The sequence below is a fragment of the Squalius cephalus genome (assembly GCF_949319135.1).
Source record: "Squalius cephalus genome assembly, chromosome: 17".
NCBI classification, from domain to species: domain Eukaryota; kingdom Metazoa; phylum Chordata; class Actinopteri; order Cypriniformes; family Leuciscidae; genus Squalius; species Squalius cephalus.
In genome coordinates this window covers 19,252,450-19,277,276 of record NC_137138.1, presented here as the reverse complement: position 1 = coordinate 19,277,276, position 24,827 = coordinate 19,252,450, and the positions used below count along the sequence as shown (strand labels likewise).

Here is a 24,827-nt window from a genome sequence, read left to right as displayed (position 1 = left end):
TGAGCATCCTTCTGTGAGATGATGTGCCTTCTTACACAGAATAAGACAGTCATGTGTATTAGACATGTTTAATCAATCAAACGTTTCGATCATTTGTTTATTCAGCTACAGCGATAGTATGATGCCGATAGTTGGGATTTCCTGGAATGATGTGTGTTATCGTACTTCTGAGGTGGGGCATATTTAGCGTGTCTGAGCGAGAGCGCCCTCTAGCATTCAGATGGAGCAGCATTTACTACCGATCAGCTGCACTGACAAGCTGCGCATTAAATAATTGCAGCCTGTGCCAAATTGCGTGCGGTTTAATTACGATTAAATATTTGCATGCGTTTTAAAGCCATATCAGTTTAAACTTCTGATATATGGTTTTCTGAGCGCACACAGACGAAGCACGTGCGCCGAACGCTTGCTGGCAGACGCCGCGTTTCTTTCACGTCTTATTGCGCTTATCGCATGTGTATATTAGATCTGTGAATTAAAGTGAAAATACTTAGTGAAGTAATATGCAATATCTACTGCTATATATGCTGTTAATATGAATAAAACCACAAAAGAAAAAAAAAATCACTCACTGCTCTCTTGACTGAATAACTTTAGTAACTTTAAGAATGCATTTGGAATTGAAGTGGATGGATTTTTTACCACAATCAGGTGGTTGTGTACACAAACTGCTAATTATGTTCAAAAATAATATAAGATAATTTTTCAAAATAGGTCCTTTTTAATATAAAATAAAATAAAATAAAATAATAAATATTCATATCATATATTTGAACATTTAAATGAGCAAAGGCAATATCAAAATATTATTTGAAATGACTTTGAATATTCATTTAACCATTTGAATATTTAATTAAGCAAAGACAATGGACAGTGTTCAGATACCGCCATTGTGCTTTCCTTAGATATTGTCTGTGTATTATTGTTTACCGTATTCCTTGCGATTTCACACATTGTAATTCTCCGTGAGTTGCAGTTCTCGTCCTGTTCTCAAAAACCAAACCATCTTTTATTGTCTCGCTCCCTTCATTTGTGATATTTTTTTTAATGGAATTGGCTGCACAATGACTGGTAACTCCCAGGTACAATGATCTATTCTATAGCCGTGTTATCTCCCTAATAGAGTGCAGCATAGAAGTAGCAGGGCAAGCGACGATACCGCGGTAATTGTCAAGGAATCACACAGGAACATCAGAGAGAACAATGGCACTATAACTCTGCTTTCTACAATCATAATGTTTCTTTGTTTCACGGAAATGAAACTCATAGGCAATGAGAGCTCCAAGCAGGCCCAGCCTCTTTAAATCCGGGATTGTTTTTGCCATGTGTTTCCTTGGAGGTGCATTTGGAATATGAAGGAAACATTCTCCCTTTTCAATTAAATATCGCCTTGAATGCAATTCAGCTCACCAGAGAGCGTTTCGTAATGTGTGGCATTCCTGACGGTAATCATATTCCTCGCAAAATGGAATAAGCGCGTAAAGGCGTAAATGAAGTTAATGAGGATTTTCGCGAAGCTCCCAGCTGATGCATTATTTTTTTTGATCTTGTTGGTGTGCTTTTGCTTTCCAGTTTGTTTACTGCACTGATATGAAATGCAACCTGATTGACATCTCACCAGTTTCCTGTGCCTGACCCCACCATTTTGGTTGGCTCGTCTCATCTGGATTGGCATAGCAATTCCTCCTGATTGTCTTCTGCATTTCTGTACGACTCTCCATCACATTAGTCGGAGTAAACAGCAACTACTGCACCGTGATTACAGAACTCAAACTGCCGGATAATGGCTCCCGCATCGGTGTGTGTAATTGATTGGTATTGAGCTGTCAAGCTGCATACATTATTACAGCGCTGAAATCAACTCGCAGGCTTTTGTCTGTTAGTAAGACGATAGACCGTCTGGGACGGGTTGCCTCTGTGCTCTTGGGAGAATTTATCTCGGTCCCGGCTGCTTTTTATGAGACATTTCCTCACTGCTTTCTGATCTCTCTTTGCTATTTTATGAGACTGTGGCTTTCGATTGCAACATTTATGGGTGTAACTGCTGTAGCATAGAAGCATAAGATCTAAGGAATGCTATCTGCCAAACACTAAATATGTGCTCCATTAGGAGAAAAAGCATTTTTTTTGTGAGCAAGTGCCTTTTTGGCACTTGTGCCAATTGAAATGCTTTTTTCCTTACCCTTTCCCCTCCCTCCCTCCCTTCCTTTTCCCTCCTTCCCTTCCTTTCCCTCTTCAACACCTCTTATTGCCCCCTTCCCTTGAAGAACTGTGTGTGTTTATTTTACCTTCCTCCTTTTTTTCCCCCCTCCCCTTTGGTTTCCTTCAAATTTGGCATCCGTGTTTGCCTCAGGATGTCTGTCACAAACTGCAGTCAAACGTTGTGACAATGCTTTTCGTTTCCGCCCGTGCCTTTTTTTATGACCCTCTTATTTCTTTTTTCCTTTTTCCTGTTTTTTCCTTCAAGGTCTGGCGCACCTGACGTTAAAGAGCCAAGGTATGGGGCCTCTCCCATTTCTTTTTTCTTTTTCCCCCAATTCCCCCTTTTTTGTACCAAACCCTTGCTTCCACAACTCATTTAATCTACCTTTTTTCCTTCCATTTCTTTGTCCCGTTGGTTTCTGTGCCCTTTCATTCTCTGCTATCTGTGTGTTCTCCATGTGCGTCTCCTCACCCCTGTCCTGTCCACTGGCCCAGCCCCAGGAGCAGCTCCTCTGATGGCCACTCCTGCAGCAGGTAACGCTCTTACGCTCTCCCTCACATGTTTGTTTTGGTCCTGGTGTTGTGCGGTCACAAACCGTACCCAGAATGCACAGAGCCAGAGCTCTGCTGTCATTCTAGCTGTTTGGCTCTACTAAAAAAAAGATAGTTCTGATTGAATGCTGCCGATTGAATGCGTTTTTATTTAATATGTCCTAATTGTTCTTGCTTAATTTTCTTTCTTGATTTATGGGTGTATATTTGAAATGCAAATAATGTACCCGTTTGAAATGTTTCTTGCCTCTTCTTTCAGCTGAAGTGACTCATTGTGGCGGCTGATAACTGTCATTACACTATCTGTTATACACTTCACATTCTTTTATCTGCATGTTCGCAGAATTGCAGTATAGTCAGGCTAAGCTTTAAAGCAATTATTTTTTTATAAGAGTAGTCTACTGTGCTGCCACTTGAAATGCAAAAAACACTTCAGTCAAACATATTTATCTAACAAATTTAGACAGAGCTCACTCCCTGTCTGCAGCAATAACTGAAGGCTGCTTGATTCCTTGATTCTCTTACTGACCTGTCAATCTTAATTACCTCAAGTGATTACAGGCCTACGTGAGATAAGCATGGTTTGCTAATTGCAGGATTTGCTAATGATTGGTTCATGAAGCTCATACGAGGATGTGTCTCCATCAAAATATCAAAATATCCCATGTGATCCTCTCTCTCTCTCTCTCTCTCTCTCTCTCTCTCTCTCTCTCTCTCTCTCTCTCTCTCTCTCTCTCTCTCTCTCTCTCTCTCTCTCTCTCTCTCTCTCTCTGTCACACTCTCTCTCACACACACACACACACACACACACAAATCTATTATATTTTAATCAATCTTTTTTTTTTTCTATTTTTTAATCTATCGTTCCTTCAAAAGTTTGGAGTTAAGATTTTTTTTCTAAAATAATTTGTTCTTAACCTTCTATTCATCAAAGATGCCTGAAAAAAACTACAATTACTCTCTATTAGTTCATGTTAATTAATGGATTAACAAATGAGACTTGAAAAAGTGTTACTTTGTGAAGTGTCAGTAAAGAATCCATTGCCTTTCAAAAAAATTAAATAATGCCTAAATAATGCAAACAAGTCATTGGACAACATTACTTGGGCTACATATAAAAAATGCATGTGCCTTGGATAAATAAAAATGGAATAGCCTCTGCACGGACAAAATGGAAATTATTTTAATCAAATCATATTGTTGCGCCAAAGCTGCAGATCTGAATGGACACATGTAAACCGAAGCTCTTTGTTAACTCAATGGAACCTTAATATTACGACTTATATCTGCACAAAATGACCAGAATGTGAAAGTGAACGTGTCTGTGCTGCTCTGAATGTGTAACTCCTGTTGTGGACGGGTTTTTCATGCAACAATGTGCACGGCAACTAAACTCTAAAAATTCACAGCGTTATAGTGTTCTCATTATAATGTTATGTACATGACCATATACGCCAAGAGAGTATCGCGGTACGTACCGTGGGTTGTGTATCGCAGTTTTTCGGTTCGGTTGGAATTTTGTTACACCCCTAGCATTTGCGTAACAAAATATTTCTGTTTTATTTATTTAATTTTGTTCAAATAAATGCAGCCTTTCAAAAACAAAAACTATAACATTTCCATGCTGTGTGGTATAATTTCAAAGCTTAAAGCTTTTTTTCCCCCTATATAGCTTTCCAGTTAAATCAGTTTAGATTATTTTCAGTATGAGTTTGTAATCTGGCGACTACAAAATACTAACATGCTGTAATTCATCGTGTTTGTTTATTCTCATGATTTTTAAGAATTAAATTGGCTCTATTCCAAGACCTAGTGAGCTGCCTTGATGCCTAATGCTACATAAACAGCTGCCTTCCAAGACAGCATCCTAACCATAATGGATCTTCATAAGTGACTGATTCGGAACTTTCTGCACAGGCAGCAACTCAGCATGCCACATAAATGGCACTCTGGAGACAAGAATCAGTTCATTCCAATAGAGTTTAGTAATAGCTTGTTGCTAAGATACTGATAATCTATTCTAATAAGCAAAAAAACACAAACTTATTTGAATTTTTTAGTCTTTTTAAAAATATATATTAAGCTGTCTTTATTTATGATAATAGTGAATTAATTACAAGTATATCTTAATCAACAGTTCTTTAGCACTGTTCGCCATCATGGATTTATGTCTCCACAATGCAGGCTGGGTTTTCTTTCTCTCCGAAGGATTCATGCTGTGCTGCCTTAGTATTTGACAAAGTAAACAATCAGAATCATTGTTGTCTACCTTTTGTGCCAATGATGATGCCTTAAAATGCTGCCTACATATGCAGATTAATATATTTTGGAACAGAAAAGTTGGATGGCAGAGTCTTCAAAAAAAAAAAAAAAAAAAAAAGCACGCTGTCTGCCCACCAGGAGTACTTTAACCTCAAGACAGTCAGGTCCTTTATATTATTCAGATGAACTGAACAGAGTTTAGAGAGTTGTTTAAGCTCCAGAGTCAGCTGAGGTCAAGACGAAAGACAGCAGAGAAAGAAGACTCTGCCCCTGTGGGCTCTGAAGTGTAATAGAGACTTTTAATTAGTGTGGGTGGGGGGAATTCGACCCAGCTGGTTAATTATTAGGTACTAATGAGTGACCTTAATTACTAGCTAGGATGCGGGACAGTAGTCTTCAGTAGACTTTATTTACGTTGCCCCTTTAACCATTTAATGCAAAGAAGAAAAAAGCCAGAAGCCCATAAATCAGAAGAACGAGAGTAGCAGATGACCCAGCACGCCGTCTTTGCTTCCAGCCTTTGTCTTATGAGCTGCAGCTCTACACAGAGAAACTAATGCTGAAAGGATAGGGGCTCATTTTTCTCAACTCGGCCTCTGGCTGTGCTCGCAGATCAAACGTTCCGAGATTGATCAGTTGGAGAAAAAAGGGACCTTTTTTGTCAACTTTGCTGGGTCTCGTATTGACTGCAAAACTGAGTTTAGATGCTGGTCCTGATATGTTTTGCTACCTCACAAAATATTTAGAACTACTGTAACTGTTGTCAACAAGAATTACAGCAAGAAAGCATCAACATTTAAACATGGGTGTATGGGACACCCCGCTGCCCGCGCTGTGCATTGGGGGACCACATCGCAGATTCACCTATTTACACGCAGCATTTGATTTTTTTTTTTTTTTTTTGAACTGAACTAAGGATGAAAGGAAAATATGAAGTGAAGCTCAAATTAGGCAGAATATCATATAAATTAGTGTTTATTTACAGAAAATATAGTCAGCCTTGCAGGCCTTGATGCGATGATGCAGACAAACAATAGATCAAATAAATGTAGCAATTTTTATGTTTGTTTTTTAATTAACTTTTTGGTAACACTTTATTTTAAGGTGATGTAATTGCACATTACTACGTGAACTTACTATAGTAATAACATTCAATTATGCATAATTACAAGTATCTAACCCTAACCGTAACTCTATAGTAAGTACATGTTGTTAATGCAATTAATATTACTCAGTACTTATTACCCCACTACCAGCACTGCTAGTAATGTTCCGCTCCTGGACTGAAGTTCTTATCAAAAAGTGTTTTCACTGTACATTTTTTACTGTGCAGACATGAATTTTGCTTTTAATATCTTATGTACCCAAATTTCGGCTACCGAAACTATTTTCGTTTTCGACCTTAATAGTTTTGGAAGGCCAAAATCATTGTGGGACGCGAACCACGTCATTGAAGATGGCAAGGCGGGAGTGCAGCACTCGGACTGGAAGTGCTTCACAATCCGCACAGGCAGCCCCCTTGAGAGCTGCCTGAGCGTGCTGCACTCCCAGGCAGTGCACACATAGCTGATGTGTGTCCCCATCTGTTATACATCTCGGACATGGGTGCACACATCTATTGAATTGCTGACTCGCCATGATTATATATCTATATATGATCGCTTGTGACAGACAACACCAAATAAGACCGACAACAACAGAGAGCGCTTGCTGAAGAACAGAAAGCTAACTCTGTTGTGTGCCGGCGTCCCTTTGTAGCTTCCGTGTATGCCGTCACACGTTACGTCATGACGTAACACCAATCATGATTGGCTTAGTTTCATTCATGCTTTGGAGGCGCTACGCTGAGGGGCGTTCCCCAAAGTGTCGTTCTGATGCAGTGAGAGTTCCCTCGAAAGGGAACATATCTGTTTCCCGTACAGAACCTATAGGATGTTGCACATGCGCGGTCAACACAAAATTAACAAATCACTCTCTAAGACAACTCTGTATTCCCGAGTCATATCACCGACTCATCACTACTGTGATGTGTGAATAGTATAAAAAGGCGGAACGCCGTTACTTGTGTGAACAGCACAGTGGTGGACAGTATCATTACTTTACTGGAGTATTTTTATTTTAAGAAACTTTTACTTCACTACATTCTAAAGTACATATCGTCCTTTTCACTCATCATCACATGCACGTGAAAGCGGTGTCCGATTTGTGAACGAGCTGATTCTTTTCAATGAGCCTGCTAAATTGGTTCGCAAAACGCATCAAGTGATTATTTCGCGAATAAGACCGATCCAATAACTCGCCAAATAATTCGTTCAGAGCGAGTCTCCATTTAACTGAATTAGGGCTGTCAACTTTAGTCGTTTAGTCGACTAATCGGTCGATGCCGTCTTGGTCGACTGACATTCTCATTGGTCGACCAGTTGCATTTTTTTTTTCACCAATAAAGAAATTTTCATTGATTTACTCCTTGATATTTATTCCTTTTATAAGCAGTTATATATTACTGTATTCTAAATATAATGTTTTATCCCCAACTTTAAATGCTTTAATTTAGGCTATTTTGTAACAGTGCCACAGTTTAGCGCACCACGTAGAACACTCGTAGGCTGCACTGCTGCTTCGCGCTCAGTAAGGAATATAGGTAGTAATCTCTATGTGTCTGTCTGTCCGTTTGCATTTTGATTATTTCGAGAACCATTCATCCAATCGACTTCACAAGGGAGTGCAGTGTCGCATTTGGTGCAATATAGACAGACACGCGAGACGCGACACGTTCAGAATTAATAGTAAACTACAGAACAGCGCGAGCGGGAAGCGGCGCACCTCACGCGAGCAGGGCTTATATTCTCCGAGAACGGACACTGCACTAGTGATATAAAACGCACACAGTCTGTTAACTTAAGCAATAGGCTACTTTTAAGGTAGTCTAATATTTTTCTGACTAACAAATTACTGACACAGTAAAGGGTAGATTTAAATAAAGAAAAACGAAATTTAAATAAAGAAAAACGAAATTTAAATAAAGAAAAAAACGAAATTTAAATAAAGAAAAAACGAAATTTAAATAAAGGAAAACGAAATTTAAATAAAGAAAAAACGAAATTTAAATAAAGAAAAACGAAATTTAAATAAAGAAAAACGAAATTAAGTTAGCCTAAATTAAAAACGAGATTAATTTAGATTTATAATAACAGGTAAAAAGTCTAATACATTTTGTTTCTATTATTCTATTTTCCACAATGTCAAAGCAACAGCAGCAATACAAGCTCAGACATGCACTTCGGTCCATACAAACTCCGCTGTTCTGCGCTCTAGCCAGAGGAACAGTCAGGCGTCGGTTCTATTCGGTTCTATTTCTAGCATGCACAAGTTTTCCGCGTGGCTCGAGCCGCGCCTGAGCCGCGTGTCTCACGCAGGCAGTGTGCAAACTCCAACCTGTTAACATGGTAGCCGAAATAAAAACAGACACGCCATGCAGCTGAGACTCTCACGCCAGCAGCCAGTGTGTCGCCGGCCTTATTCAAGCGCGAATGAGAACCGTTTCGCGGGGGATCCCAGGTGTCAATAAAAAAAAAAAAAAAAAAAAAAAAAAAGAAAAGTTTATTCGTTGTTGTTTTATAAATGCTCTATGACAATTGTTTAATAAATGTTCAATCAAAATGCAAAACATCGCGTCTTTTTTTTTTTTTTAGTCGACTAATCGTTGCGCAGGACAGGACTTTGGTCGACTAAGCATTTCTTTGGTTGACTACAGCCCTAAACTGAATTCATAAGTTTAACTGAAAATTAGCCAAGAACCGGGAGATCCTCGGAACTCGAGTGCAAGCGGGACTGATGGTGCAAAAAGTAAGATACAAATGCCGAATTTTACGATATTATTATAAGTGAAACTCATATTTTGGTCATAACTGTCAGTTGTATGTGAACAAAATCTGCTGTAAAAGGGCGAGCTGTTTAATGCAGCCCACTGTAATGCTTGAATCCATCTCAATGGGGTAGGTTTTAGGTAAAAAAAACCCCCTAAACATAACATTAAAATAGCGCTAATTAATACCCATGCATCTTCTGCGCTGCCGTAGCAGATCAAATTGTAAGTTTGCATACTGTTCATCTTAAAATTGAATGCATTTAGCCCTATGTGATGTCTGTTTTTATATTCTTTGTCAACGCGTATTTTGTTTTTCCTTATTTTTAAATACTGTGCTATACACCGCCCATTTGTTTGCACACGTGAAGTGGCCTATCAGTAGCCTAAATGAATGTTTTAATATATTTAATGTTTTGATAGTGTATGACAAGTTTTAGTAATAATATAAAACGTTAATTTTGTTACTTGCAGATCAATACATGTGTATCTGCATCCACTAATCTTCCATGCTGACTAGAGCTGGCTACTTGACAATTCATAATGATGTCAGACCCAGCAACCCCCATCCCCCAGATATTTTGAGCTGTTGGATTGTATAAATTATGTAATATAAAATTTATCTAAAAGTATACAAATATTTAAAATAACAAAAAAAAAAAAAAAAACATTCATCTATCAGTACTTTTTACTTTTAATACTCAAGTACATTAAAAATCAAGTACTTTAGTACTTTTATTAGAGTAAAACGACACATTTGCGTATTTGCCGGGTTTAAAATACTTTCTATACTGACTGTATTATACATTACTTTCTTTTTAACAATATCAATTTAAGACCATATCAGACTAAGAGAACGAATGTTTCTTGTTTTCTTCCTTAATAATGTGTGGTATTGGTTTCATTATCACTCAACATTTATCCTAGAATGAGTTATTTACTAATGTTTTGATAAATGAAAAGATTGATGTCCTCAAATAACAAATAGTTTGTCTTTGGGGTGTGGTAGTGGGCTCTAGCACCATTAAAGGTCTTTACAACAGAAACTTGAACAGATGGAAAGCTTTTTTTCTTCACAGCTTTTCCTTCATCACTTGTGAAACTTCCCTACATGATACTGCCGTAACCTTATTCAATGTGTCTTTTCATCCAAAACTAGAGTAATGAGCGCAAGCTGCTAATTGGAAAGAGAAAATGTTTTGGTAAACAGTAATGTGTCATGGTTGCAACAACGTTTCAGGGATGTTTACTTTTCCTGAATTCATTGCACTATAATGGTGCCTTGATTCAACTCCAGACACTTTGTTGAGTCTCTTTAATCAAAATATTTCTAATTCAGCACAGCAAAATGTCACCTTCAGCAAGAGCCTTGTGCCCAACCCTCATGACAGGCAGCAGTGTGGAGTGCTTTTATTTGAAAATAAACACATTTGTCAGCTAGTGGTTATGCTTTAGCTCTTCTTTAGCTTTTTTCTGTAACCTGTTCTTGACATTGACAAAAATGTAACAAATATTCAGATGGCTTCCTTTTCTTCTGAAAAGATAAAAGGAGGTTTTGCTTCTACTATTTCAGAAGAGATGTATACAGTACTGTATACTGAACATTCAATGGGGACCAAAAGTCTAAGACCACTAGTGAAAATGTTTCTTTGTTTTATTCAATATTCAGTTTTGTATCATTACTAATTGTATTAGCATTAAAAAAATAGTCAAAACCTGAACAAAAATATTAATGAATAATGAATATTAACAATAACATGAATCTTAATCTTTATTTAGTATGCCCCAGTAGCACCCAGTTTGCATGAATTCCATATGTTTGACTATGTGAATGATCCAAAGAGGATGGGTCACAAATTTAATTAGTAAAGCAGCCTAGAAATTAGGGCTGGGTATTGACATAGATTTGAATACAAATCGATTTGAGTCCGATTCGTTTGGATATAAATCAGGTACAGTACAGGGCTTTTCACACTGCACTTAACCCCGGGTTATTGTCGTTCTAAACACCACTTTCAACCCCGGGTAAAGGAACGTTTCACACTTAACAGCAGTTAGCAACAGCAGCGCTTTTTACCCTGGTGTGCATTGGTTACCCCGTGGGTTGTGGTGTTAACCCCGGTGTTAAACTTGATAGTACAGTCGGCAATACATAATAAGAGGATGTTCAATACCAGAGCCTTTATGTAAACGCACTGCGTGCACCCGTCTAGCGTTCGTCCAATCAATGACACTGACGTTGCAAATAAAGAAAAAATTGTGTTAACCCAGGGTTTAGGAATGTACAGGGGTGAAATTGCAGTGTATGAATATACAGGACTAATTGTTAACCCCAGGTAAATTTGAGCAGTGTGAAACATGAAACAAGATAACCCAGGATTCCATTTACCAAGGTTTAGAATGACCCAGGGTTAACTATTTCAAGTTTGAAATGCTCTTAATTGACAATCAATTTCTGAACTAACTCTAAGCATTTCAGGGAACCCTGTCAATTCGTTACTATAAAAATTCAAGGTTAAAATTAACAACAGTCCAAAATCAGTTACTATTTATTTTTAGATGTACTGGTCAACACTCACATAAAAACAGAGTTGTATACAAACATTTAAATTGCACATTTTTCTATCTATCTAATTGAGCTATGGACATTGAATGTCCTGAGGTGAATGTAACATTACATAACACATTGTTTGCAAGCCATTTTATTGACACCTTTGCGTGGTTGAAACACTGTACAATTTACTAAAATGTCTCATCTAATCGCTCTGTTTCTTTCCACATACTGTACCTTCAGATGTTAGTTCATGTTAATTTCATACTGTGACTAATAGCAAAGTAAAAGTTGATTGGTTCACATGCGGCTAAAGGGATTTCGTCACGTCACATTGTTTGAATTTCGTGATAAATTTGAAAGCTGAGACCTTTTCATATCAGAATAACAAAGCACAAAGCTTATTGTGATTTATTGGATGGAAATGGGATGTGAGTTACAAATAATGATTGGTGAATTTTATTTACATGCATCAACAGAAAATGGCATTTATGAAGCGATATTGGTTCATCCAAATTAATTTGATTGATCAATATTGTCAACTCAGCCTTACTAGAAATAGTATTTGGGTATATTTATAAAATAGAGTATTCAATAGAATGTAGTAAACGCACACTACAGTGCGTGTTTGTATGTGGTCTTATTTACTGTACATTTGCTCATTTTTAAATTGAATGTCATTAGATATTCGACCAAAACCTATGAATGCAAAAGTGTTCCTTTATGAGAATAAAGATAAGTTATTAAAATATAAGTAAAGATAAATTAGACACCCATTTTAAGTAGGGATGTCCCGATACCACTTTTTCACTTCCGATACCGATGCCGCAGCTTTGGCTATTTGCCGATACCGATATCAATCCGATATTTTTATTTTATTCTTGAACTAATACTACTAATAATAAAATATATGGAAGCACTTTGCTCAATTAGCCACATAAAAACATCTCACTCAAATGGAGAACAAATACTTCTCCAGTATAGTCCACAACAACAGTTGATAATGAAAGACTGCCACCCTTTATTCAAAAGACCTTGAGATATGTTTGGTAATTGCACCTGAAAGAATTTAAACAGTTGACAGTTGTAGGTTACAGTTTGACAAAAGCGCAATGTTGTGTTTTACACAAATATAAGTAGGCTAAATACTTTGCAGTTTTAATGATGTCCTGTATGAACAAAATGACGGAGTATGTTTTTATGTTTCCACTGTTCGATCGCGCCCGTGCCTCTCTCTCTCTCACACACACACACACACACACACACACACACACACACACACACACGCACACGCACACACACGCACGCACACATTCCAGCATTGCAATCTTGACATCGTAGCCTGTTCGTTATGCTGCATTCACACCAAACGCGAATAGAGCGTCAAATTCACGTCTATCGCGTCTAGTTTGACGCTTGAACATTTTGAATCCATTCCCGCGTCCAAAGCGAATAGGACGCGCATATAAAGCGAGCGTTTGAAGCGAAATAGACGCGTGTTCAGAGCTAAGGTGGGGCTACAGATTAGGTGTCCCTAAAGAACCCGCATATGTCTATGCGCGTATCTTACAGTAGTTCCGCATTACATTAATTGTGCACGCAAGTTTTATTTTTTTATACAGTGTATTCTCCGTGTAAATCCATGCACCGAACCGTGACGCACGTACCGTTTCGGTTCAATACGAATACTCCACCCCAAATAGGTATCGGATCATATTTTTTTTCTCCCCTCCGATATCCGATCTAGCGTACTGGGCCAGTATCGGCACGATACCGATGACGTGGATCGGATCGGGACATCCCTAATTTTAAGTATTTATGTAACACCCATTTACCTGTGGGGAGAAAAGAGAATGCCCTCTTAGTCAATGACTAGTTGCATTAGTAGCAATGACTGCAACCAAACAAACCCCATTTGAGTGTTTCACACTGCTGCAGAGGATTTTTTTGACCTGCTCCTCCTTGCAGAACTGCTTAATGTCAGTGACATTTGAAAAATACCCTTTCACACCTGAAGACCTGCATAATTGAAACCTTGAACACTACAGAAAAAGGTGCACAATTTCTGTCCATTTTACTATATCCATAATACTGTTTGCTGCAATCAACAAAAAATGATTTTGTGAGTTTTATTTTATTTCCATAGCACATTAACAAAACACTAATAACAATACCATTACTATTAATAATATTATCACTAAAATCAAATCGGCCAAGGTCCAAACACTGAACAAATCAGTCATCTGTGAAAATCAAAAGCAGCTTTAAACACAGACAATAAATATTGTTTCTTCTGGCTTAATATTTCTCTTGTGGACCATACAATGAGTATATCTAGATAGTTGAAATATAAAGTAGTTGTATATCAAGATTCTTCTCTCTGAGAGAATGTGCCATTAATGCAGCGACAGATGAAGAAATTATAAGAAATTATAAAAACATGTTTTCATGCAGAAGTACTGTCAAAATGCTGCATCTGTAATTGCATGAGAGGATAATAGATGTCTGTCAGTTTCCTGCTGACAGGAATACTCTTCAGTTTTTAATGCTTTATTTAACATTGCAACAGCCATAATGAATGGAATACTCTGAGTCAGATACATGATTGATTAGGCTATGTTTTGACCTCACTACTGGGAAATACCCTGATTTATTAATAGTCTTGTTTACTTGCGTTGCCTGGTTATTGGTTTGCATGTAAACCGGGACAACAGGTTATTTCAATAACTGATTTTGTGAGTTTTCAGCGTATTGGTGTACATGTAAATGTGCATTGACTGTGGTTTGAGACTCCTTCACCGGCATCAGCTCGCAATTTGGGGGAAATATTTCTATGAAACGTGACATTTTTCTTCATCCCCAACTCCATTTTTGCTCGCAAAAAGATTACAATTTTCTCATGATTACAAGTAATAAGAAACAAATAAATAAATAAGCTAGATTTATAAATAAATAAGCCCCCCCCCCCACACACACGATAATATTGTGTATCGGCAATCTCACAGGCTGACGACAGGATGACATGTCTATGGAGCATATCGCCAAACAACTAGGGTAGAGTAATCTTTGGAGTAATATTTATTGAACAATAATATTATTATTAAAAAAAACAATTATAAAAGACAATAGGAAATAAACACAAGCAAACAATTCAGTCAAACGAACGAAAGCAGCGCTCTCTAGACCCTACAGGATTTAAGTTAAATATAGCATAAATATAAAGTTATGAAAATTAATTTTCCCCTTCCCAAAACCCAAATCGATTTGCTCTGGAACAAGTAATAGATAAATAAGACCAAATATTTCCTGTTTGATATACCCAAATGAATAATGAATTATATATTATGTTTAACCACTATCTACATAAGAGACAGTGGCAAATTCCTGAAGAACTGGTTGAAGAATTGACCAAGATGAAGCTGTTCTCTGCAGGTACATGTGCACAGTGAAAACGTCTAAACAAATTGTAAAATAAGTGCAATCTTTATATATGAATCACATATTTGAGGTCTAAATAACTACTAAAGGTCTAAAAAAACTCTTAAAACTACATCCTGTGACACAACAACAGTAGTTTTTGTAAAGGATATTGTGGAATTGCTCGACCGCCATGACATTCAACGCAAGCAGAGAGAAACAAACAGTGAACCATTTCCAATGCTGATACTGGGGGAATATCACACAGCTGGAAATGGCTCTCAGCCGATCAGATTTGAGAACCATAAATATCTAGAAACTGTTGTATGTATAAATAAATAAATAAATAAATAAATAAATAAATATATTATTATTAATATTGGCTAATAATAATAACAATATTGTTGATATTTTTATAATAATAATAATAATAATAATAATAATAATAATAATAATAATAATAATAATAATGGTGGTTATGGCTAATAGTTATTATAATGGCTGCCCACTGCTCCAGGTGTGTATCACGGTTTCCTGTGTGTTCACTACACGCTACTCTACATTTAACCCACACATTAGGAGCAGAGGACAAATTCTGAGTATGGGTTACCATTCTTGGCCTTCACATGTCACTTTCACTTTTCACTTATTGTTGTTGTTGTTGTTGTTAATAATAATAATAATAATAATAATAATAATAATAATAATAATAGTAATAATAATAATATTATTATTAATAATAATAATAAAAATAATAGTAATAATGATAATAATAGTATTATATTTATACAGATATCCCTGACTATATTGTATTAAATATATTATTTATAATGCTTAAATATGGTCACTTTAAGTTTCTAACCATAATATTTATAAAGACATAGACATTTGACAAACCGTTAAATTATAATGTCTGATTCACGTGGCAAATGTACTTGTTTAACCAACAAGATGGCTCTCTTTAGGATGGCTAGTCTTGGCAGCATTTTGCCTGTTGTTGCCAGCTGGACTTAAAGTGAGTACATTCATCATTTCCCATGACTCCAGCTGAGGCAGACACTCATACGGAGTAGGGTAAATGTGACATTTACTAAAAGCATGTTTGTAATTACATACGTTAACAACAGCTCAAAGCCTTAACTGAGGTAACTGTAACACACTAATTAAAGGCCATTTAATGTATATTTGCATTGATCTTGGCAATCTACACCCTTCATATACAGTATAGTACTGACTCTATTCCATTCTAGCTCTAGCAATAGGTACATTAAATGATCAGTCCTGAAGTGTCTTTTTTTTTTTTTGTAGGCCTTTAAGGGATAGTTCACCCTTTCTTCTGTTTAACACTAGAAGATATTTTGAAGAATGTCGGTAACCAGACTTTTTTTTTTTTTTTAAACTGTAGAGCAGGTTTTTCAAAGTCAAAGACAGTGGACCTCCCTTCGGACACAAAGTATATGATGGCACTAGGGGTTGCACAGACTAATCGACTAGTTTAATGCTCTGCCATGATGCTTTAAGCTTGACTAGTCACTGATCATGGCCTATAGAGGGCTCAACAGGATAAGAATTTTGAAGTCCATTTTTATGCTCCGTTTTCAACAGTTAAAATGATAAACAAATGCATACTCAGAGCGCTACACAAGATATGTTTGATACCATCTGCACGCCCAATGTGTCAGGTGAAGGCACGTTTTAAACGGCATATTGTAAACTGTCGCCGTTCTAAACGAATGCGGTCCTGCATTGTTACGCGCACACATACAGACAGTACCATGTGCATCACATGCAGGTCGCGCGCACCCAAACGTTCAGGAGTGCAGAAATGTATTGTCAACACTGTTCTGTGATTTATCAATGAAATGGCTTAGAAACTGAAAAGTTCTAGCATATATTTCTTAGTAACTAAAACCCACAGCTTCTATGGCAAGCCGTTTTAACATTTAGGGTGTTTTCACACCTAGTTCGTTTGAACCCTCCAAACGCTCTCGGAGCGGTTCAGCGTGTATATGTGAACAAACCAAGTGATCTCGGACCCCCCTAAAGGGACCCAAAAGTGAACCGTACTCAGACCACCTCAGGGGGTGGTCTGAGTATGGTTCGTTTGTGGTTCGATTTCTTTGTGATATGTGAAAGCGATGAGGTCCTAGTCCACTTTGCGTTTCGTTTCAACATAAGTAGCTTACTGCTTTTGAAGAAATATCGTACTATCGGTGTAGCCAAGTCTATGCAGTTCTAGTGCCTCCGTCCCAACATACTGTACAACACAAAATGCATTCACTTCACATGTTAACGCAGCGGTAGTTATGTTCACGTGACTGCAGTTATTTGCAGTCATGAACGTATAATTTGCATGCGTAAATAAGTGCATACCATAATGTTACATAACATTTAATTTGGTTGCTGTTCTGAGCGCGTACACTCGTAGCGCTCGCACTCTAGAAGCTTGCAGCGCGTGAGTACTGAGCTAAGTTATCTTTCGCGTCTTGTTGGGCTTAAACTGTCAAAAACACACAAAAAATACATAAACACAATCGGTTCTGTCTAAAGTGAAAGTAGACAGTTGGAATATAAACGGATCCGTTTCTTTATCCATTCTGCATGTGCTCTTAAAGTGGCAGTAACTAAATAATACACATGCTGCCGCTAGTCCTTAATTAAAACAACAACAGAGGTAATCACTCACTGATCTTCACTGAAAATCTTCAGTAGCTTAAATAAGAATCAATGTATAATTTTTACTGTGAAGTCTGTAGCATTTTATTTTTTACATGGGTTTATTCAATTTCGTATTTGAATGGTGCTGTTATATACACCTACTGTGGCTAAAAAAATAAAGCACTGTTTATTTCATTTGTATAGTATGTTTTGTATTTGTAATGTGCAGTTTTGTTCTAATTTTTAATAACAAAGATAAAATAATGAAATTGAAATGAAATTGAAATTTAAGGATTCCTGTCCCTTCTACGACAACCTGGATGAAATTTTGGGTGCAAGCGCTTGTGCTTGTCTGACAGATGTTGTCGAAGGTGGAAGTGTGCACATGCAAAATGCACAGAAAGCTGGGATCTGAGTTCTTTTAAGGTTGTGGTGTGAACAAGAAAGGGTCTGAGATCACTTCAATGCAGAAGAGGATCAAAAAAGAAACCGGGTTTTCTTTTGAGTCCACTATATTGTGAACACCAAAAGGACTGAGGTCACTTTCGGCTGGTTTGTTTTCTGGTTCACTTTAAGTGAACTGGGTTTGGTTCTTTTAAAACACACAGCATCTATTTTCATGCTACTTGTACTTATTTTTTAGATACTAGTATCTATTCCATTAAAGTGCCACTATTATGCTATTTTAAAGTTTCTTAATGTTGTTTTGGTGTCTCTTACAACAGGTTTACATGCATCAAAAGTAAAAAAAAACTTTTTAATTTTCTCATAATATACATTTGCACATCACCACATTTTCCGCGAGCTACTCTGCTCTGATTGGCCAGACAGCTCAGTCTGTTGTGATTGGTCTACCGTGTACAGCGCGTGTCGAAAACAAAAACGGCCATTGCCCAAACAACGTCAGCTCTGCTTGTCCTGAGGCTTCCTACACCGTAAACTAAAGACAGTAATGAACAATGACACCGATTTTACCATATCAATGCGAGTGCAAGTCCGATGATGAAACTGTAAGAACTAGTTATTCAACCCGAACCTTCATTGCAAGGATGACTTCAGCAGGACGTTTCTCAGTGATATGCTGCTCAGTTTGAGGTACATTTATGAGATGTTGCAACTTTAATTCCTCACCATCAGCATTAACAAGTGCATGTTCATCAATAAACCGATTATTTGACTTGTACTTATTTATTTACCAATTATTTTTCTAATTTATTGCGTGAACATGTGGAAAACTGCATCAATAACAGTGCACGTATGCAATACATTAGCCAAGCTCTAGCGCAGTGGTGTCAAACTCAGTTCCTGGAGGGCCACAACCCTGCAGAGTTTAGCTTCAACCCTAATTAAACACACCTGATCCAGCTAATCAAGGTCTTCAGGATTACTAGAAACTTCCAGGCAGGTGTTTTTGGAGCTGGTTGGAGATAAACTCTGCAGGACAGTGGCCCTCCAGGACTGGAGTTTGACACATGTGCTCTAGCGTGAATGACTGGTGTAACATAAACGTTGGTAAAACTAATCTTGCTCCATGCTTAATCTTTCCTCAAAGTAGTGAGAACGACAGACAAGCTGCATTAATAGACACCGTTTTAGGTAATAGTGGCCCACAAATTGATTAGCAGAAGTATTTCAGTAAGACAGTAATAATGTGAGTTAACCAGTTAGCAGGAGACCAACACAATATAAAACTCAAAACTAAGTATATTGAACACCATCTATCAAGAGCAAGCGGTGTGCGAATCCTGCATTGAACTCCGAGATTTGAGAAGCAGTCGTCAGTAAAATAAAGGGAACACAGCAAAAGTTTAGGATTATACTGCTGTGGTATCGTGGTAAATATGAATTTTAACCACTGATTCTTCACATGCTCGTCCTTGAGCAGTGAAAAACCTTGCTTAACCTTCACATTGTAGAACACAGCATCTTCTCGACATGATGCTGTCCAGTATCCACAGGAATCAGCTGCAGTGTTTGAGGTTCAAGTTTTCCCTGGTGTCTGCATGGGCAATATGCTATTGTTTCGTCTTGACCTCACAACGAATCGGCTTATGACTCGTTTGAAAAATTATTCATTTTATTGACTCCGAGTCGACTCTTACTTTTGAAAGGCAATAACTTTATATACGGTGCACTTTCAGATTTAAAACTTTGCAGGATGTTTTCACACTACATGAAAGGTCATTTTCGAAAATCCATAACGGGGCAGTTTAAGTACTAGTACTTATTAATTAGCTACTAGTGCTTATTTTTTTAGGTACTAGTGCATATTCGTTAGATACAAGTGCTTATTCTTTAGGTACTAGTACATTTTTAAAGATACTAGTACTTATTCATTAGATAGTTCTTTTTTTATTAGATACTAGAAATTATTCCAATAGTGTCTAGTATTTAATTATACCTAACTTAAGAAAAAATAGAACTAGTGCTTATTTTTTAGTTACTAGTAACTATTTAGATCAAAGATATCCTTACCCTAATATATAGTACTATTTAAATAATCATTATGCAAATAATATGTTGAATATTAATTAACCAACAACATATCAAAGAGAGATGACACAGGAAACGGACAAGGCCGTTTTTATAATAACAATATAATAGCCTATAGAGTAAAACGAATATAATGAACAGGCATATGTAATATAGTGCATATATACTCTTATTTTGATATGACTCTCATTCTCAGACACAGATTAATATTCCGAATTTTTTATCATAAGGAATTATGAATGCTCTCCAAAAATCTCAATCTCTGGGTATTGTGGTTGTTTGGCTGGTGGTTATGAATCGGTTTTTGGATCTACTTAACTGTTGTTTGAATTTAATGCCAACTGTACATTAAAAACAACAAATGTCATATTAAACATATATCTTTCCTTGCATTCATGCTAACCAATTAGCTAGATAAACCAACAAAGCCAGTTACTTATGAAAAATCTATCTTCTATAGCCTTAGTTTAGCCTACATTACCATATTAACTCTGATTGGATGGTTGAGAGTATACTCATGTTTATGTAATGATCTGTTAAAAGAAGATATCTCTTAATATTTTCTTACTTGTTCCTTATGAGGTTGAAGATATCGTCTTGGTTACTAACGTAACCTCGGTTCTCTCTAGATGAGGGAACGAGTGTTGCGTAAGCTAGCTTACGCTACGGGGAAAGCAGAGAATACTGAAGCCAAACATTATCCTTAATTTTGTATTAATTTAAAACGCATTTGCTGCACAGAGCAGACCTAGGCGAGGCAGCTCGCACGCCTATTGGTTGCTCTGCGGCAACTGCAGCAACCTATCGAGAGGCTGCTCATGACGTAAGCACCAATGAGGGCGCGGGCGCCCTCAATCGTCACGGCCCGCCAGAATGGGCATGGCTTATGCCTATATAAGCCCAGACCTGATAGGATGCTCTTTGGTTTTTCATCGACTGAAGCGAAACCAGAACGTTCACAAGCACGGCAGGGTTACGCAACACTCGTTCCCTCATCTAGAGAGAACCGAGGTTACGTTAGTAACCGAGACGTTCTCTTACGAGAGTACTCATGTTGCATAAGCTAGCTTACGCTTCGGGAACCCAATGTAAAGCGCCGTGCATGCTAAGTATCGACCACAACATTGTCCCAAGGGCATGTGCCCGGGGCACACATGATAAGTGGGTAATATCAAGGCTGACGAGGAGTGGGCCTAATGAATAACAGGAAGGCAATACAGTTGCCTATTAACTCATAGGTGCTTGACACAGTATAACAGTCAGGATGGACCTCAGTCAGCCTGAGCTGCGAAATGAAAAGGGTGCTTAGCACCGTATAACAGTCAGGATAAACATTAGTCAGCCTGCACTGTAGCAAGACAGCTGGACTGAGCACAGTCCACTCTGTATGAGAATATGAACATAACACGCAGTCTGGTCGGATCCGATTCGAGCAGAACTGCTGATATTTCGTTCAGACTGATAACAGTCTAGCCTGTAGGGCAGGGACTTCTAGGTTAAAAAACCTTGCAAATGTAGACGGAGAGGCCCAGCCTGCCGCCATACAAATATCATGAAGTGATACCCCTCTGGACCAGGCCCATGAAGAGGCCATGCCTCTGGTGGAATGAGCTCTAACACCCAAAGGGCAATGAAGGCCCTTGGACGTATAAGCCAACGTGATAGCATCGACTATCCACCTGGACAGGCTCTGTTTCGAGGCAGCTAGCCCTTTGGCGCGGCCACCGAAGGAAGCGAAGAGCTGTTCTGACTGTTTGAAGGCAGCCGAACGATCCACGTAAATTCTCAGTGCCCTGACCGGGCAATGGAGATTCACGTCATTCTCGCTGTCAGACCCAGGGAAAGCTGACAGGGAAATAACTTTGAAAGGGGTGGAGAGCACCTTGGGGACATAACCATGTCTCGGTTTGAGGATGATTTTGGAGTCATTAGGCCCAAACTCGAGGCACGCAGCGCTCACAGAGAGTGAGTGCAAGTCACCCACTTGCTTGACCGAGGTGAGAGCCATCAGGAAAACGGTTTTAAGCGAGAGATACCGCAGATCCACAGACTGCCGTGGTTTGAAGGGGTTACCTTTCATGGCCTCCAGGACCGTGGAAAGGTCCCATACGGGAACCAAAGGGGGTCGAGGAGGGTTCAGCCTCCTTGCCCCTCTTAGAAAGCGGGTGATAAGGTCATTCCTACCCAGTGACTGACAATGCGTTGTTTTTCTAAACGCAGCTATGGCCGAGACGTACACTTTGAGCATGGAGGGGGACCTGCCCTCGTCCAGAAGCTCTTGTAGGAAGGAGAGAATCTCTGTCACCCCGCAGCGTCGTGGATTCAAGTTTTGAGCCGAGCACCAGCCGGAGAACACTGACCATTTGGAAGCATAGAGCCGTCTAGTAGAGGGCGCTCTAGCCTGCATGATCGTGTTTAACACTCCCGTTGGGAGGTCAACGGGCATCCGTTGATAGCCCATACATGCAGGGCCCAAAGCTCGGGGCATGAGAGAGGAGACCCTTCCTCACCGGAATCGGCCATGGGGCCGTGCTCACTAGCTGCATCAGCTCCGGGAGCCAAACTTGGTTCCTCCAAAGCGGCGCTACGAGGAGCACAGAGCATTTGTTCTCCCTGATTCGTTTGATTACCTGTGGTAACAACGCAATTGGGGGAAACGCATAGAGTGGACGGCTGGGCCAGCTGTGGCGCTATCCTGTGATGGTTTTGTGATCTGAGACTGCCCTGGCGGTTTATGTAGGACACCACCGACATGTTGTCCGTGCGGACTAAGACGTGGTGGCCCTTTAAGAGGGGAAGAAAATACCCCAAAGCGTTCTCGACCGCTTTCATCTCCAGACAGTTTATGGGTAAGCACTTCTCTTGGCCTGACCACAGGCCAAAAGTCGGCCTGCCCTCATAGAGGCCGCCCCAACCTGAGTTGGAGGCATCTGTCGAGACTACTTTCAGTTTCGAGAGCGCTCCCAGATCTACGCCTGATTGATACCAGTCGGTCACCTTCCAGGGCTCTAGAGCTGTGACACAGTTCTGGGTTACCTTGAGGCGTGCATGACCGGAGGTCCACGCTCGACGCGGGGCACGCGTCTTCAGCCAGTGCTAAAGTGGGCGCATGTGAAGCAAGCCCAGTCGGAACACTGCTGAGGCTGAGGCCATAAGACCTAGCATCCTCTGAAAGCTTTTGAGAGGAGTGACTATTGCCAGCCTTGAATGACGCTGTCAGGCGTTGTATTCGCAGAGCGCGCTGTGACGTAAGCCGCGCTGTCATTGACACTGAGTCTAAATCTGTTCCCAGAAAAGATATTTTCTGGCTGGGAGACAGTAAGCTCTTGGTCCAATTGATTTTGAGACCCAAACCTTCCAGATGGCTGAGTAATAAGGCCTTGTGCGTTATCAGTTCCACCTCTGACTGTGCTAGAATTAGCCAGTTGTCCAAATAGTTCAGTACTCATATACCCCGTAACCTCAGGGGAGTGAGCGCCGCGTCCATGCACCTCGTAAATGTACGGGGTGCTAAAGACAGGCCGAACGGAAGGACGGTGTACTGATAGGCCTGGCCCTCGAAGGTGAATCTCAAGAAAGGCCTGTGACGGGGCGCTATTTGTATCTGAAAATAAGCGTCTTTCAGATCCACTGAAATAAACCAGTCCCTCGGGTGAATTTGCTTGAGGATTTGTCTGGTCATGAGCATTTTGAACGGCCTCCTCATCAGGGCTCCGTTCAAACGCCTGAGATCTAGGATGGGTCTGAGACCGCCATCCTTTTTGGGTACTAGGAAGTACCGGCTGTAGAAGCCCGACTCGCTCTGTGCCAGAGGGACAGTTTCTGTGGCTCCTTTTTTCAGAAGTTTCGATATCTCGGCACGAAGTAGGTGGGCTACGGCATGCTGAGAATAGCGGCCGGCTGATTCACACATAACACTCTTGTCACAGGGACCGGGGAGTGTTTCATTGAAGGGAGCCCTATATGTGTTTGTGACACAGGGCGTGCAGCGTTTATTAGTAAGCATGAGCGCTGAGAAGCGGGCACACTTCTTACACTTAGAACACAATTGGTGTTTGACGGGAGCCCTGAGTGAGTGTGTATCACTGAACGGGCAGTGTTTAGGAGTAGGGGTGAGCACTGGAAAGTGGGCACATTTCCTACGTTTGAAACACATGCGGCCTGAGCCGATTTTATTGATGTGGGCCCTGTATGAGTGAGTGTCACTGAACAGGCCGTGCTTATGTGGAGGGGTGAGCACTGGGAAGTGGGCACAGTTCCTACATTTATAACGCTTTCGGCATGAGCCGGACCAACAGACATAGTGCTCTTTCTGAGATTTATCTAGGTCGCCGTGAAAACAGCGTTTGAGTACAGGCGAGTGGGTTGTGTAGCGGGCTCGTTGTCTGTGAAACACTCCTCCAGTCACCTCTGCTGTGGGGACTGCGAGAGCGAAGCGTGCTGTTTTCGATGGCGGTCCGGCCGCAGCGAGAGTCCATCATCGTCGTCTTCCTAAGGTGGTCAGGAAGAATTGGGAGGCTCGGGATTCAGCGCAATCTTAGGCCTGGGTCCCCGGGAGGGAGGTGGCCTGCGGCGGCTCGATGAGCGTGAGCGCTGATGCGAGTCCCTGGGCTGACGGCGCTGTGAAGCTGGCGGCGGAGGTGGCGTTGGCACTGCGTTCCAGCCTGACGGCTGCTTTTTGGAGCAGCCTGACGAGGAACTTGAACACCTGGGGATGAAGTGTTGCATGGCCTGCGACATCTTCTGCACCTCTGTGTACCGCTCAGCAAACCCTTTAACAGACGTGCCGAAGAGACCCGTAGGAGACACAGGTGCGTTGAGGAAGGT

The 24,827-nt window shown here is 39.7% G+C and overlaps 1 protein-coding gene across 13 annotated transcripts in view; it reads left to right on the top strand.

Moving 5' to 3' along the window:
* Positions 1-24,827, top strand: part of nrxn2a (neurexin 2a) — a 387,404-nt gene that overhangs the window by 83,662 nt on the left and 278,915 nt on the right. For 11 of the 13 annotated variants that reach the window (XM_079898730.1, XM_079898727.1, XM_079898724.1 and 8 more), the window contains exons 4-5: positions 2,468-2,497; positions 2,698-2,736. The exons of the other annotated variants lie outside the window; for them this stretch is intronic. In XM_079898730.1, the coding sequence (XP_079754856.1) occupies positions 2,468-2,497; positions 2,698-2,736 (69 nt within the window). The remainder of the gene's footprint in view (positions 1-2,467; positions 2,498-2,697; positions 2,737-24,827) is intronic. 13 annotated transcript variants of the gene reach the window in all.